Source organism: Carassius carassius, chromosome 27 (assembly GCF_963082965.1).
Source record: "Carassius carassius chromosome 27, fCarCar2.1, whole genome shotgun sequence".
Classification (NCBI taxonomy): domain Eukaryota; kingdom Metazoa; phylum Chordata; class Actinopteri; order Cypriniformes; family Cyprinidae; genus Carassius; species Carassius carassius.
Genome location: NC_081781.1, coordinates 12076263 through 12093023, shown reverse-complemented (window position 1 = coordinate 12093023; position 16761 = coordinate 12076263). Strand labels below are relative to the sequence as shown.

At 38.0% G+C, this 16761-nt stretch overlaps 1 protein-coding gene across 1 annotated transcript in view; it reads right to left on the bottom strand.

The window, feature by feature from the left end:
- Window positions 1-16761, bottom strand: part of ryr3 (ryanodine receptor 3) — an 80826-nt gene that overhangs the window by 40894 nt on the left and 23171 nt on the right. The window contains exons 9-27 of the mRNA XM_059512712.1: window positions 16592-16685; window positions 16439-16513; window positions 15993-16149; window positions 14535-14699; window positions 9628-9749; window positions 9255-9435; window positions 9035-9170; window positions 7397-7492; window positions 6959-7077; window positions 5834-5967; window positions 4465-4706; window positions 4106-4298; window positions 3467-3683; window positions 2761-2865; window positions 1341-1444; window positions 983-1066; window positions 706-865; window positions 418-562; window positions 126-331 (exon numbers count right to left, since the gene is read on the bottom strand). Coding sequence (XP_059368695.1) covers window positions 126-331; window positions 418-562; window positions 706-865; window positions 983-1066; window positions 1341-1444; window positions 2761-2865; window positions 3467-3683; window positions 4106-4298; window positions 4465-4706; window positions 5834-5967; window positions 6959-7077; window positions 7397-7492; window positions 9035-9170; window positions 9255-9435; window positions 9628-9749; window positions 14535-14699; window positions 15993-16149; window positions 16439-16513; window positions 16592-16685 — 2735 coding nt within the window. The remainder of the gene's footprint in view (window positions 1-125; window positions 332-417; window positions 563-705; window positions 866-982; window positions 1067-1340; window positions 1445-2760; window positions 2866-3466; window positions 3684-4105; window positions 4299-4464; window positions 4707-5833; window positions 5968-6958; window positions 7078-7396; window positions 7493-9034; window positions 9171-9254; window positions 9436-9627; window positions 9750-14534; window positions 14700-15992; window positions 16150-16438; window positions 16514-16591; window positions 16686-16761) is intronic.

Sequence of the window (16761 nt, the reverse complement as noted above, 5' to 3'; positions counted from 1 at the left end):
AATATTCTTCTGCTTTGTTCTATATATTCTGAATGTGTTGACAGATTGAAAATGTTTTGAACTCCATTGTTTGCTTAGCTTGTGCCAGAAACAAAAATAAAACAGTGCCAGTATCAGATAATTACCCTGAAGCCATCAAAGACAAAGGACTGGTCATCTAGTCCCAGTTCTACATCAGGTCTGCATCCGGGCCGTGCCCAGCCCACCCGCATGTCACCTCCAGTGAGCGCCTCAAACTCAAAATACCACTTCCCTGTCTTTACAGCATAGGTCTTCTCCACACGGAAGAGACGGATGGATTCAATGCCCTCCTTCTCTATATTGTGAGCAGCTACAGAATGGAAAAAAATGGGAAAGTTATGATCAAGACAAACTATATATATATAGTCACTGAATAGTAAAAACATTAAAACTCACTCTCTTGATCAGGTGGGTCAATAAAATAGCCATATCCAACCAGAGTACGGATGGCCTCTCGAAGACTGTCTCTGTTTGATTTCTTAGTGCGTTCGTCTAATAAAGCATATGGCACCAGCCGTGGATTACGACGGTTTTTCAAATCCTTTGAATAAAATGCAAAAGTAATTATGTTACACAACTTAATTGACTTTTTCATTGTCATTCTTAACAGGTTTGTCAATGCACTTCAGGAAAACGGACAAATCCAATGTCATATCTTATGAATATTAAACAAGACATTGTTACCTGCTGAATGCCATAGGTCCATCCTTGTTTGATGCGATCTTTGGCCCAAACATTGTGAGCATTTTCAGCCAATTTATCAACTAGAACCTCTTGACCAGGTGTCAGTTTCACATCAGAAAGGTCTAGTGGTGTAGGTTTATAACCATTCGCCATCATGTAGCTTTAAAAAGGAGGATATAAATGAGAAAAGGTCAAACATTTCACAGTACTAAAACTTGTCAGTCAAACTTCATTTAGGCAGATAGTTGAAACAGAAAGATTTTCATTTTGGTTTTACTTCTTGGGGAGTTTCATTTTTTTCAGGTCGTCTTCAGCATTTAGGTTGACTTGTGCAACATGGCATCCCAAAGCAAGTAGGGTCCTGAAATTAAATAACTTTTAGAAAACTGAGGAAATTGACAAGTACTGCATTACAGTATTTATCAAAAGAAATGAATCTGTTCAACACCTCATTGAGCTGGTTAATGAATTTCAATCGAAATACTGCTGAGTCTAGAGAGTCTATAGGGATTAAATGAATTTTGCAGCCACAGCTTATCAATATTTACTGACATACATTTAATGACCATAAGCATTTTAATAATAATGGCCTCATCTACAGCCATTTATATGCACGGCATTGCGGTAATACTCACTTCAAAGTTTCAGTTGACATCTGCAGGTTATAATTCTTTTCTGTTTCTGGCAGTTTAGAAAAGTCAACAAGACAAGGGTGCTGTCTCTTGTTGTCATCCCGGACCTGATAAAAAGCAAATATTATCAAAATACCAGCAAATCACTGTACAATGAATAACAAAATGTGATACATTCTAAATTTATGAAAGTAAAAACATTTAGAAAACTCACAGAAAACTAGCATCTTATATTTGCTAGGAGAATGATTTCAAATTTTTACACTAGCTGATGTATAAAATACAGTACAGTACCAAAAAGTTTGAGGACAGCAAGATTTGCTAAATTAATAAATGTAACAATTAATACATTGTAAATTAATCGTTTTTTGAGCAATGATGCATCAAAATGATCAAAACTGACAGTAAAGACATTTATAATTTTCTTTCTAAAAGATTTATGTTTCATATAAATGCTGTTCTTTTGAACATAATCTAATCATCAAAGAATCTTGAAAAATGTACCACAATGAATAAATATTTCCACAAAAATATTAAGTAGCACAACTGCTTTTAATATTGATAATAAAAAGAAATGCTTGCTTTTCAGATTACATTTTAAAATCTAAAATTCTAGTGTTTCAACTTAGATCTATTTCTGCACAGTTATTTGATTAATTAGCGAGTGACAGGAATGAATCAGCAAGAGCAGTGATATGATTTAAGTCAAACTAATACCGCTCTTTCATGACCCGTAAAACTCTCTACAGTAGATTGATGTAACGCGAGAGAGAATGCTAAAGCGTTTAGGATTGAATAATGATGGCAGAATGCAAGTAGAGTTTTTCTTGCCTAGCTGATCCTGTCCTGTAACCCCACATGCTCACAAAAATGCCACCTTGAGCCAGCTAAGTCTAATTAAAATCTGATTAATCAGAGACCAGCTGGGTCTCTGAAATATTTGTTCTTAATAAATGCTAAGATCCGACCCCAGGAGTAACGGCAGCACTCAACCATAATTCATTTCTCTGGCAAGCTCTTGGACAGCATGCTCCTCATTAAGGTTGTTTTAACTACTGTGATACTGCAAAGCTCTGTCATCAGAGTCATTTTCCATTGTGCTCTGCAATTTCTGCAGTTAATCTCATGCAGCGATCAGTGGAAGGCATAAAACCGGATCAAAGTAGCTTCCTTTTGCCCTTAAAATAGATCTGCATCCCCATCTGCTGTTGCTACTTGGAATGCTTAAATATTCATTTAAGCTGTGCCCAAGGACTCTCAATTTAGGTTGACATTTTCAATTATCCTCCTCTGAGTTAAAGTCCCACATCAGTAATGATCCTGACATCAGTGCTTGTGTCATACAGAGATGATCGTGTTTCTGCTGAGAAACTCTGATCATGCTGGTAAGTATTTTTATAGTGTCTCTTAAATGTTTTCTTACCTTGCCATACATCCAGCCAAGCTCTATTTTGTTCATGCCCCAGAGCTCATGGATGTTCTCAGCTAACTTGTCCCGCACATTTTCAAGATGTGGAGGCAGGACAATCTGTATTACAGGACAATAAAATAAGAACAAATGCAAACCTTCATATAATATTTAAGATTTGAACAGCACAAATCAAATAACAGTACAAGAGTTATTAAAAATTGTAAACAATATAAGAATACTTTTTAAATATTTAATTTTAAAATAAACACTATCAAGTTTTAATAATAATAATTATTATAAATTAGAAATATTATTTTAATAAAATATGAAATATTATTATAAATATTATTATTTTACAGTGCAGCTGTATACCATAGCAAAATAGCAATCTTTGATTAAGTTTGAATTAATTATGCTGCCATGGCAATATAAGAATTATTACTTTTGTAATATTTCATTGTAAAAAAAATAATAGTAGTAACAATGATAATAATTATCATAATATAAAAATTGTAAACAAAACAAGAAATAATATTTTTCACTATAAAATAATAATTATACATTTTCTTTTCTTTTTTTTATAATTATAAATCACTGTATATTATAGCCATATCGCAATATTTGATAAAATTTGGATTAATTATGCTGCCATGGAAGAACAGGTAGAATAGAGTGTAAAAACACAGTGAATTACTGTGAGTTACTGATATCATATCACCTGGCTGGTGTCAACAGGAACGGGAATGAAGGAAGCCTGGGACAGGAACTCTGTGGTGCCCAGCAGATTTCTCACTCCCTCCAGGTCTCTTTTATACTCCTTCACAGGCTCCACACGCATCTTTTCTTTGGGGAGCAAGGCTTCATAACATGGTGCATAGCCTGCTGGAGGAAGGAACTTAAAGTCTCCATGGCGTCCACCCAACAAGAAACGGACCCTTGAGGAAAAAAAAAAACATGAAAAAGGCATTTAAACTCTTGATCAATTACTTGATTAATCCTAATAGCAACACTGGGTTGTCCAAAAAATGTCTTGGTGCTACTTAATTTGTTTGGAGTTGGTTGAGAAGTCAAGTGAGTAATGGCCTGTCTCTGTTGATTGAACATAAAGTGCTTTAGGGCGGATACAGCGCAAAAAAGAAGAAAGGGTTCATTTGTCACATAGCACAACTCCTGTACAATCACTGAAGACGTGCTACCCTCAAAGTGAAAACTGTAGAAAAACACGTTAAAAGATTGCTACAGAATGTTGTCCTCATTAATATTAAAATATATGTATGCTAAATCTAACCATATTCCTTCTTGCTATATATGTATAACTCTTACTCCATGTAGGGTACTTTATATTAGAGAAACTCACTTGACCCCTGCAGAGAAACTGACGACGGGAAAGAAGAAGCCATCTACGTTGAAGTCTTCAAACATGCCTTGAACAGGCTGACCGTTGATTCGGAAAGACATGCTAGGGGCTCCGAGATCAAGACAACAGCTCACAACATCATCTGAATTCAGCAAGTGCTGGTTTATAGAGGCCACGGCCCGTGGGATTCGGCCTATCAGATGTGAAGAGCATAACAGTTTAGTAGATTTTTGTGAATACTACTGTCAAACAAGAGTATCGGAAATTATTTAGATGAAGTCATGTTCATATATGCATTTTTCAGAATGACATATTAGATCAGGCAGTGAGGAACATGGGTAAAACAGCCTTAAAAGTACCTGACCACAGATGAAGCCCGTCAAAACCATAGGAGTAAAGATCATCACCCACACCGTTTCCTCCCCAGCCCTCTCCACCCCCAGGATAGGGGGCGTAGCCTTTGGTGGTGGCCCAGCCAACACGAAGGTGGGTGGGTTCACTGGTCACATAGTGGTCTACTTGATCGATGATCAGCTCAAAGTACCATTTCTTATACTGTGCCGAGCCCTCACTCATGCCCAGGAAGATGTTGGGTCTCATACTGTAAATAAACATTTGAATTACAGAAAAATAAATTCAATTCATTATTAAAATAAATCAAATACATACAATTTTTTGCAAATTTAGCACACACAAAAAAAATCCATTAAGAAGGTTTGTGTGTTGACAGTGACTGCCAGGTTAATTGAAAAAATTTAATTTTATTTAATTCTATTTGTAATTTTGTATTGTATTACTATCTCACAAAACTACAAGCGACAGACTTGTAAGTCATTCATTTCCATTTGAGATTAGGGCGGGAGATGCGTGGAGTTCCGAACATATGCAGATGTCTGTTCATTCATACTATAGGACCGAAAGTGTGTGTTACGTGACCATTCATGCACAGAGTAGCATCAAGCTACTTAACACAATAAATAAAATTTATATTCCACTTTTACTCAAAAATCACTTTAAACCACCATCGAGTGTTTGTAATTACTTCCGATTGCCATCTAATGTGTGTTTTGGCCATGTTATGTTGCTGAAATATGTAATTACCTCTGATTCAGAGCAGCGATCATGAAAGAGAGAACACAGGCAGACAGTGCTGAAAGCTCATCAGTAGATCAGTGGAAAAAGGAATGGAAATGATGATTCTGTCTGAGCGATGCATTTTAAAATGAACACGCACTATTGTAAATGCAGCCTAACAGATGTGTAAACTTAAAACTATTTGCACTGATTTATTGTGTTCGTTACATTTCATTTCTGTGCAGTGGCTCAAGAGATGAGTATTCGAGTCTGTATAAACATCAACAAGCTAAAAAATAAAGTTTTTCAGTTAAAAAAAGAAAGTTATAAAAAGAATTTTTTTTTGATAATGTAATCTTCTGAAAATTGATTTACTAAAATTGGTATCGAAAAACATATATTTCAGGAACCTGTATCGAAGTCAAGGTATTGACATTTTTGAAAGATGCCCAGCCTTAATAACTAGTAATAAGTAATATATTACATTCTTTGAGTAATTAGGATTTGTAAATTAAATAAATGCTACCTTAGTTAGCATAAGACAATTTTCACAAATATTTTAATAACTTACCGCCCCCAAACTTTTGAACAGTAGTGTAATTTTAGTGAAAAACAAACATTCTGATTTAGAAAACTGTGTTTGTGGTTGTCTACCTTTGGACATCATTGATCAGTCGTGTCTGGAGCAGCAGGTCTCTCCTGGGAAGCAGGTGGTCACAGATGAAGTTCTGATTGGCTCTCACAGCCACACCATTGCAGACACACAGGGAACAGAGAACATCTAAAATCTGTAAGGGAGTACAGGAGGCACTGTAATAATGCAGTGGTTTTATTGCTTTAAACTAAATTTATACTGCATATTCCCCTATTCACAACTTTCTAGTCTTGTGCCTGCATATTCTCAAGTGCATACTTTAGAGTGTTTGCTATCATAACATGCTGTGCAGCTCCTAAAATGTATTTACGAGTTTGCATGACACACATTTTATAAGATCGAGGAATTCTCAAGTCAAGTAGCAAGGGTCTACATCAGCAAACACCTGCCCCTTGTTAAAATGTCTGAATGTTTGCACCATGAAAACTAGGGTGGCCATATGTCCTCTTTTTTTAAGACAATGTCTCAAATGTCCAAGATTTGGCTTTGTTTTCCTATTGAAATGCTCTACAGTCTTGGTACAGTACATTATATACACATATTTGCATTGCTTTGACCGTTCTCTGTAAATCCCAACTTCTCAAATCATGATTTGGTGGATTATATACAATGCCTGCACACCATTGGTCAAACTACTTTTCAGTCAGTACCTTTAGCAATAGAAAAACAATAGGAAAACAAATCTAAACCCTAGCCATTTTAGGCAGTTTAGAAATTCTGTCCAGGAAAATGAGCACAAATGGTCATACTACCTTCACCTTTCAAACGTTTTAGGTCAGGAAAGTTACTGTACACTAATCAAAAGTTAAAGACATTTCTAATGTTACAGATAAAAATTAAAAAATCTGTTTCTAGAATGAATTCTGAAGGATCTTCCTTGTCTGTGATAGTCTGTGTCTCTCTATAATACAGAAATAAACACATGTACACTAAATGGAAGATAGATATAAGGGTTTATATACAGAACTGGAAAAAACTGCATTTTCAGCTCTTCATATAATATTCATAGTATTCACGGTGGCAGGTATTAGTTTCCATCTTAAGGCTTTGGATGGCCAGCAACATCCTTTATATTCCACACTCATCTGTGTTTGTGTGTGTGTGTAGAAACAGCAAATGCTGACCTTGTGGTTGCGTCCATGCTTGTACAGCAGAGAAATAATGGATTTGATGTGGGCCTTCTGGATGATGTTCAGAGATTCTGGACTCTCGATTAGGATACAGTGAAGCACCTCTAAAATGCCTGTATAGAATTGCTTTATTAATATTGCATCGCATAAACACAAGGAATGATAAAGGCATTATATAATCAGATAGCAGAGAGTTGTTTATGCAAATGACTATAGATTTCTTTATAAAAAAAAGTATCTATTGCTCCTATGCTGCTATGCATCTGTAATTCTGGTGTGACAGAGCTTGAGCTAAAATCATTGATCTGTGCAGATGCTGATGGTTGATCGCTCAGTTTATGTCTACGTAAGACAGACTGGTTAATGTATAACGCCTCTGTAATCAGTGCTAATGTACAGTATGTGTCCGATTTGAAGTATAGTGGTATTTACCTGATGAGGACTCCAGTCTCTCTAGCTTGCTGACCAGCCAATCCAGCTTGCGAGAGAACTGTGTGCAGTTGGTCCTGTTGCCTCGAATCAGAGCAGCTAATGGACAAAAATCAATGGCAATCAGCTCAATGTTACACCGTTATTCCTACATACCTCACACTTACACCTGCAATCCCTTTCGCCATCCTTCACACAAGGTTTCCCACCTACGTTGTGATATTCTGAAATAAATGCAACTCCGGTGTGAGTAAAATACTAAATGGGAGTAATCTTAAACTAGACTGTATTTCAGAGAGCAATCAATCAAACTCAAGCCCAGAGCTAAAGGCACTCTGTGGAAAGATTGTCTAGGCAGTTTTGAAGCCCAAACACCCAGAGAAGAGCTGTTTCCTGCGGCAGCAAATGCATCCGTATGGAGATGTTAAAAACTGACTGTTGTCACCAGCATAATGTATCATGCTACTGTTGCCAGACAGACTCAGCAAGGCACCTCTCGAGGGTGACCTCAATGACTCTGAGCGAGCAAAATTCGGAACGAGCCTCGATGGGGGCTCTGATAAATGTCGAGCCAGTCAAGGTGAACTGAGAAGAGCGTTCATGCTCACTGAATACTCATGCGATGTTAACATTTCAAACTGAATTAAAAAACTTTGGCCAGATCAATTGCCCCAAAGCCAGTGTTTTTTAATGGGTCTGTGGTTAAAACAAGCTCAAGATATTTTCATATTTTAGTCTAAAATATCAAATACACCAGAAATACCCACTCATGTTTTTACCATTTTTACATCTCTACCAACTGGCCAAATCGGACTACAGAGGATGTCAGGAACATAAATAGCCAAATTTACTAAAAAGGCCAAATTAGCATTAGACCACAATTCCATAAAATCCTGATAGTATCATTTTAACCCCAAAAGACGGTTTGCGATGGCACAAGCTGTTAGTAAATCTGGTCCTAAACGTCATCACGTCAAACAGGAAAACTAATTTATACCTTTACAACCTTCTGCTTATAATCACGTTCAAGCAAACTTTTATAATTTTTTTTTTTTAATTTGCCTCTAGATTTTAAAATAGCGTTGTCGCAAACATAATGGTGCTGACATTAAAATAATGCATACGTGGTGTAGTTTGTTTATTCTGCTAGTTTTTAGGCTTTAAAGATCAAGTGTTCATTTGCGAAGATTATCTTGATGACCACAAGTAAGAAATATAAACCTTTTTACTTACAGAGTTTATTTTCTGCAATAACCCAAAAGCAAATGAAAAAATTCTATTGGCTTTTTGTCAAGGGAACCAGGATGATGCTAACTTTTGTGTTGGCTTCTGCAGCACTCTATATATAGAAGCAGTATTAAAAAATGCTTCAGGAGAAAAATTGAAACAGTAGCAGAAATTAAATGGTCTTCATATAAGATTTCTAAAGCAATTTTGCTTCATGCTGAACTTTTAATATCTTGAACAAGGTCCTCTCTTTCTAACTTTATGTTTGCCTTCCATAAATCAGGCCTGGAGACAACAACAAGGTGATAAAAGAGAATAGAATAGCTGTTTAACTGCCTCTAATAACTGTCATGTCTCTCCATCATCACCCTCGGTGAACAGCTGAAGGCTGCAGACGTGTGATTGCATTCTTACCCAGAAGTTCATAGAGGAGGTTGAGAATGTCCTTCCAGGCCTCTCCAGCCTCCTCGCCTGCTAACTCCTCAAACTCAGCGGCACTGTTGTACACGTTTAGACGATCGATGCAGTTTGAGACCAGGGTTAGCATTCCCTGAAATAATCATAATAAGTGTCAGCCTGTACATTTGCATGTATTATCATGAGTCTAATATGACACATTTAAGTTGTATTTAACCTCTTCTTTGAAGAGATCTTGGCGCTTGATGAGGGATCGGAGCTGCCTCTGTTTCTCCTCATGTTCGAGCTCAGAGTCAGGCTGCTGGAAGTACACGATGAGGTCGTCTAGTGTCTGCAGCACTTCACACACAGGCAGTGTCACCTCTGTAGTCTTCTCCCCATTCAAACCATCCAGACCCCTGAGTCAAAGAAAATAATATTTAAATTAGAAATATTTAATTCAATAATAATTTAAGTATTTTAATGCTAAACATCAGAAATGTAATAATACACTAGTCTTGCATTGTTCTTGTTCCAAATGGCACTTATTTACGATGGGACGAACGTTTGTATTGTGCTAGGCTGCACTTGAGCCTTTGGGTCTGCTGTACCTGATGAACTGAGTGAAGAGGCGAGTGGTATTACGAATGATGCGAGCCGCCCGGGACTCTTCGTGCTGGCAAAGCTGCAGAGTCAGCCCATCATCCATATGGCCCTCAAGAGACAGGACAGCCTGCACACATCGTAAATGTACATTAACACTCACTGCAAGTATAACAGCTGACTTGGAACTGACCTCAAACCACATTGTAGGTTTAGGTTTAGATTAGATCAGATTAGATTAGATTCAACTTTATTGTCATTATGCAGAGTACAAGTACAGAGCTAATGAAATTCAGTTAGCATCTAACCAGAAGTGCAAGAATATAGTGTTTTATATACAGTACATATAAGTGCAGAGTAAGTGAAGCTATGATTTACAGAATGTACAGTGGAGTTGCTATATACAGTATTAAGCAGAGTATTTACAGAATATAATCATCATCAATTGGCTGCGAACAAGGTAGGTTGACAGTCGGTCACTAATTTTGTCCATTCTTTGCGGTTGCTGGCAGCTTCTCGTAGTTCGCTCACTGTTGCTGGTACGTCCTTATTGATGAGTTCGCCAATATATTGGTGGTATAGCTTTCGCGCTCTGCCTCGACTTCTTTTGCCATGCCGCTGTTGTGGCGCATACAAAACATACTTGTTGATCAAGTCGCTCTCATGTCTTCTTAGGCAGTGTCCTACAAATCTTAGCTGCCTCTGTTGTACTTGAAAAACGAGTTGGTTGCGGCCGACTATTTCATAAATCTCTTTATTGCTCTTCTTGTCCAGACGCTTTATGCCATGCATGATTCTGTAGCAGTTGGTGGCAAAACTGTTGAGTTGGTCTCTGAGTTTGCTGCTAAGGATCCAGCTCTCGCAACCATAGAGCAGGATTGAGACACATGCAGATTCGAATATGTTGATCTTGAGTGTAATTGGAAGACTTCTTGACTGAAACATGTTCTTCATCTTCCAGAAGGCCCCCCATGCTTGGCCTTTTCGTATTTTGATGTCGGATTCGCTAGAGGCGATGTGGGAACTAAGATATTTGAAGTTCTTGGTCCATTCGATGGCTGTCCATCTAGCTGTATGTGCTGATGATTGTGTATTGCCATGTCCAGACCGGCATATTCTTGGTTACTCAGTGCTTCTGTTTTACCTACATTGACTTGAAGGCCTACTCTCCTGGCCCACTTTGCTGTTGTTGTGAGTTGTTCCTGTGCTCTGTCCAGGGTGTTTTCAAATAGGGCGATGTCATCAGCGAAATCCAGGTCAAATAGTGATACTTCTGGATTTCTGCTGGATTCTTTTAAGTGTGTTACGATTCCGCGCGATAATGTGTTCTTTGCATGCTCTTTTTCGGCTCGAGTTAATACATAGTCTATGGTGATTATGAATAGGAAGGGAGCTAGGGTATCGCCTTGTAGGACGCCTGTTGTAATGTCGAAGTGGTCTGATAGCTTCCCTTCAACTAGTACGTGACTCTTTGACTTGTTGTAGATTGTGCGGATCGCTCTTACTGTTTTGTCTGGGATTCCATAATGTCTTAGTATGTCGAACATGGTTGATCTCTTGATGGAATCGAATGCCTTCTTGAAATCCACAAAGGTGATATAATAATCAAGTTTCTTGTCTTGAAAGCCTTCGATTATTCTATGCAGGATGTGGACTTGTTCTGTACATCCTCTCCCTCTTCTAAAGCCAGCTTGATTGGCGCGTAGAATCTTGTCGATCGGGTCTCTTATTCGGTAAAGAAGGACCCTGTTGTATACTTTGGCGACGACCGACATCAAGTTAATCCCTCTGTAGTTGTTCATTAGGGTGAGGTCTCCTCTCTTTGGCAGTGGTACTATCAGATTCGTGGTGAACTGTTCTGGTGCTTTTTCTTGACAGTATACATCGTTGCAGATGTTGCAGATGAGATCGGCAACATAGTCTCCTCCATATTTCAGTGCCTCTGGTGTGATTGCATAATCGCAGCCAGGTGATTTGCCATTCTTCAGTTCTTCAATTGGGCACTTTATCTCTATGATAGTGAATGGACTTGTGTTGATGTCAAGATCCTGGGCAGCTGGTTCGATTGGCAAATCGTCAGTGATTATGTTGTTGTTTAACAAGGTTTTAAAGTATTGTTGCCACTCCTTTAGCAGTTCTTGTGATGATTTGATGTCTCTTCCGTCTGCTCTTTTCATCTTGTGTTTGTTTGTTGACTTAGTCTTGCCGCTGATCTCTTTGACTATCTCCCAAGTTGTTCTTAGTTTATTTGCTTTTGCTGCTTCTTTTGCTGCTGTCGCTGTAGTTTTTCCTCCAAGTAGTTGATCCTGTCCTGCTCATATGAATCAAGCAGATCTTGACTGAGTTGTTTCATGTTCGCACACTTGTTTCTCTTAGATTTATTCCGTGCTTTGAGAAGTTCGATCGTTTTGCTCGAAACCCAGTTCTTTGGTGCTTTTTTCCTGACTAGGCCGACCATGCTCTTTGCAGCTTCTTCGATGGCTGTTACGAATCTATCATATTTTGGCTGCATATCATCTTGGTCGTCTTCTCTCCTAAGTGCGTTGTAACTATTTTGGATAGTGACGGTATATTGTTCTTGTAGCTCTTCGTTGTCTTTGAGCTTTCTCCAGTCGAACTTGAGGCGCTTGTTCTTGGTTTCTCTTGGCGCTCTCAGGCTGATCTTGATCTCTGCGCTTACTATTCTGTGGTCTGACCCAAGACCGAACGTGAGTTGCTCTCACGTTCTTCACCGAATTGATCCACTTGCCGTTGATGAGTATGTGATCTAGTTGAGCTCTGTTTTTCCCGTCTTTTGCGTTTCTATTGGCATCCGGTTGCCACGTCCAGATTCTGGATTTTGGATGAGGGAATCTGGGCTGTGTTGGCCTTGTATTTGTTGCTTCACAGAACTCAACTAGTCTACTTCCATTGTCATTTGTTGCTTTGTGCAGAACGTGTTTGGCTATAACTCTTGGATTTGACTGATGGCTGTCTTCTCCAATTCTTGCATTGAAGTCGCCTGCAATGACGAGCATATTGTGTGGCGATGTTTCGTTTTCACATTTGATGAGCTGGTTATAGAAGTTGTCTTTCTCTGTCTTTGGTTTTTCTTCTGTCGGGGCATAGGCTACGATGACTGTTGTTAAAGGGTTGCCCGCAAATGTTGCTGTCATTATCCGCTCAGACACTAGTTGTTGCTGTCAGGGATTTGGCGGCATTTTTGTTCGTTAAGAGCCCTATTCCTCCGACGTGATTGCCTTGGGTTGTTTTTGTGGCTGAGCAGAAGTCGAATCTCTATTCTTTGTTGTTGTAGATTTCGATGTACGTGTTAATGCCATCGGCTGCTGGTAGTCGGTGCTCTTGTATGGTTACGATATCGATTCCTTTCTCTTCACACCCATGAATGAGCTGATGGAACCGGTCAGATTGTTTAAATGTTGGTGTTTCTTGGTTGCCTCTCTTTTCTGTTTCTCGTAGAGTACGGACGTTGTAGGTACCAATGATGGTTGGTTTGCGATGAGAAAATTGACGCTGCTTGGTTGTGTTGATGGTGCTTGTTCGTTGACATTGCATGATCGGGAGCAGATGGCTGCCCCTTCATACGCGATGGAATCGCGAAGCGACGTGGCAAAGACGATTTTTGCCCGGAATGGGTACTTCATTTGTGACTTTCGAAGTAATTTGTTAAAACCAAGCGGGTTACTAGCCCTGCATGGAGTGGGTCAGTTTAATGTCATAGCCCAGGACACAATATAAATAGAATATAAATAGGAATGCAATGTAGGGATTATATGTACATTATGCACAGCAGCAATGTAAGAACAGTGGTAATAAAGTTGGATGAGTGTGCAATAGTATTGTTAATCAATGTATTCTATGCAAAATACATAGAAATTACATGAAGAAAGTTTGATTCATGTACATTCAAAGTTTGAGTTGAATTTCAGAGTATTAATATTTGTAATATTTCTGCTTAATAATGAACATCTGACCTAGATATTATTGCAGAATCTGAATTAATTTTTATTTGACCTTTTTTTTTTTTGCATTTTGCATCCCAGATTTTACATTTGAACCCAGAATGTTGTACACCACAGCATATCAGATTTAATAACAAAAATATTTTGGTAAAATAGTAATATGAGATATGAGATATTATCACAAATTCTTTATTTTACAATTTCACAAATTTATATTTTAATATACTTAAAAATGTAACTCAATCCTGTGATGGCAAAAGCTGAATTTTCAGCAGCCTTCAGAGTCACATGATCATTCAGAAAATATTCTAATATGCTGATTTAATTGTCAAGAGAATGTTCTTATTATTAACTTATTTTGAAAATGTTTTGTGATTAATGCACATCCTAAAAGTGGCCTTGTCAACGATTGTTGTGTTTATCTTCTCTACAGCAACTGTAGAACTTGTCTTTGGGTTTTATCTTTAACTCGGCACCTCTTCCACACATAAGTGGCAGAGTCTGTCTAGCAGACTTCATAAGCTACAAAAATGAAAGAGTGTTTTAATATTTTCGAAGTGAAAATCGAATCGAGTGTCACCAAAGTTACGGCTTTGGCTGACTGGGCTGTGCGTAAAGGTTGCGTGCTTTTTCTGGCCTTTAGCCCAGACTTAAGCTGCATACCACAGCGCTGGAAAGATGTGCAGTCCATTTAAACAAGTAATCCTGACCACTCCCCAAAAACTCACTGTCACCATGCCTACCTCATTATCACATTTAAACCATGGCCTCGTATATCCTACACTCTACACAGAAGCCACTGCGGTTAAGCTTGAGCCAACATTAGACCATCCTGAGAGCCCATAATCTTTAACAGGATCATAACTTACAGCACATGATGTCATTAAAGATGTACATGCTATTCAAAGTTGTTGTAATCATGTAATCGTGACCACAAGGACACTATCTCTCACCCTTCTCTTCAGTGGTCCCAGGCGAGAAGATTTGGCATCAGGTGCCTGGTAGGACAACCACAGGCCAGTGGACACATGCATGATGAAGCAGAAGGAATCGCCGTATTTGATTTCTGCAACCCCCATACCATCAATATCACGCTTTGGGCCAGAGTCAATCTTTTCCTGTGGAGGGAAAGACAAATCGCATGAGTACTGCCTTTGCAGTGCCAAATATTGTCATCTGTTCAGTTTGGACAGTCACAGTCAATAATTTTGTGAGCCTATTTTAAGTGTTATTGAGATAAAATACACAGTAGGACAGCTGGGCTTGTGATCTCTCAGCTTGTTGCAGCAGAGGAGGGCTAATGAAACTCCAATACAGTAATATTGCACTGAGGATTAGTAATAGGGAAACAGATGTAGCAATTACAGACTCTAATCTCTGACTAGCAGGGCTACAATCTTATCAAGCCAATTTGTCCATGATGATGATGCGGTGTAGCTATGAACGTCATTGATTCATCTGATTTACTGATTAATTAAATTTAAGGAATGTTCCTTATTCGGTACAAGTTAAGCTGAGTCATAATGTTGATTAGCGAAAAAAATAACAATGAGGCATTTACAGTGGACATTTTGGGTGGAAATTTAACAACAAAAACATGAAGCTTACACTAGTGACAAATAAATATACTAAGATACATTTGATATACATTTATTTTATGCTAAGTATACTACAAATACATTTACATATTTATTTACTTTATAAAAACCTGCAATTGTACTTTTGGTATAATAAGCTGGTATACTTAAAGTCTGCTAAATTGGAACAACTAATGTTGTGCTTAATGCACTTTAATTGTGCGGAAGTAGTGCAGAGGTCCAACTGTATGTATAAACATATATAAGTATGTTCAATTATATTTGATTGTGCTAAAGTGGAACTAAGTATAATTCAGGTTCACTTTATTATTCAAAGACCATACAATCCTAATCAACAGTGACATTAAAACACATTTTAGATTTAATAATAATAAATATGCATTGTGCACAAGTAACACTCAAAATAAAGTTTGATTATATATATATATATATTTTTTTTTTTACGTCTTGAGCAATAAGTCAGTAAATATGTTAATAGATCTGAACTATACTTAGTATGAAATTAATTTATTTTATATATATATATATATATATATAACTTTTTACTAGGGTATAATTTCATAAAATATTAGAACTGCATGCAACTTTTTACAGAAAACTTTTTTTATACTACATTTGTGTTAACACATACACTATACTTTGTCTCCACTATTGAAATGGTGGGTACTTTAACGTTTACTAAAGGCCCATTCCTTTCAATGTAACCCAATCAGATTAGGTTGTGGTAAATAACATTACGCTGCAAATGCTGTTGGTTGAGTTTAACTTATATTTCTTTCATCTGTAGACAACTTTAAAATAAATGGATCAAACCTTGCTTGACCGGAAACAGAAGGCTGTTGCAGTGGTGTCAGACTTCTCTCTGTCCAGCAGTATCAGGCCATTGTCCTCTGTATGGCCCAGGTAGTGACCGGTGGAGAGATGGCGGAGGCGGAAGGGCTGACCCCATCTGATGTGACTCCCGCTCCAGCTATAATTCAAGAAAAAGACTCCCCTGTGAGTATGCAATTTTTTTTTCATTTTTCCACACAATCCATTAAATATGAGTTGTTAACCATTTTAATGCTTAATCAATCAGTCATGGATTAGATGCACTGCTCACTGACCTGACTTTGAACTACCCTTTTGTGCATAATTGGAAAAGACAGCAAAGGAACACCAAGTCTGGGTCATCAAAAATTTACTGCAGTTTACTGCAACCCAAAGTGTGTGTGTGTGTGTGCGTGCACAGAAGAAGGTAAGTAAGTATTTGATTTCACCTTATCCGAAGAGGCTCCAGTCTCCATAAAGACCTGGCCTTGGACCCTCCTTTGCCAGTCTCATAGTTCACCACTCTATAGGAAATAATGTCACAATGTCATGTCATATCAATAGATCGATCGATAGAATGACAGATAGATTAATTGATTCACCTCTGTTGCTCTAGGCTTTGCTCGGATCCTGGTATGGTGAGGCTCTCGTCGTGCCCATGGAACAAGCGTATCACATGCCCACCCAGAAGAAATCCTACAGAGACAAGGGAACAGTGAGACCATTCCTAATATCAATTGAACTCTTAAAATAGTACAGCAAGACAAAAGAA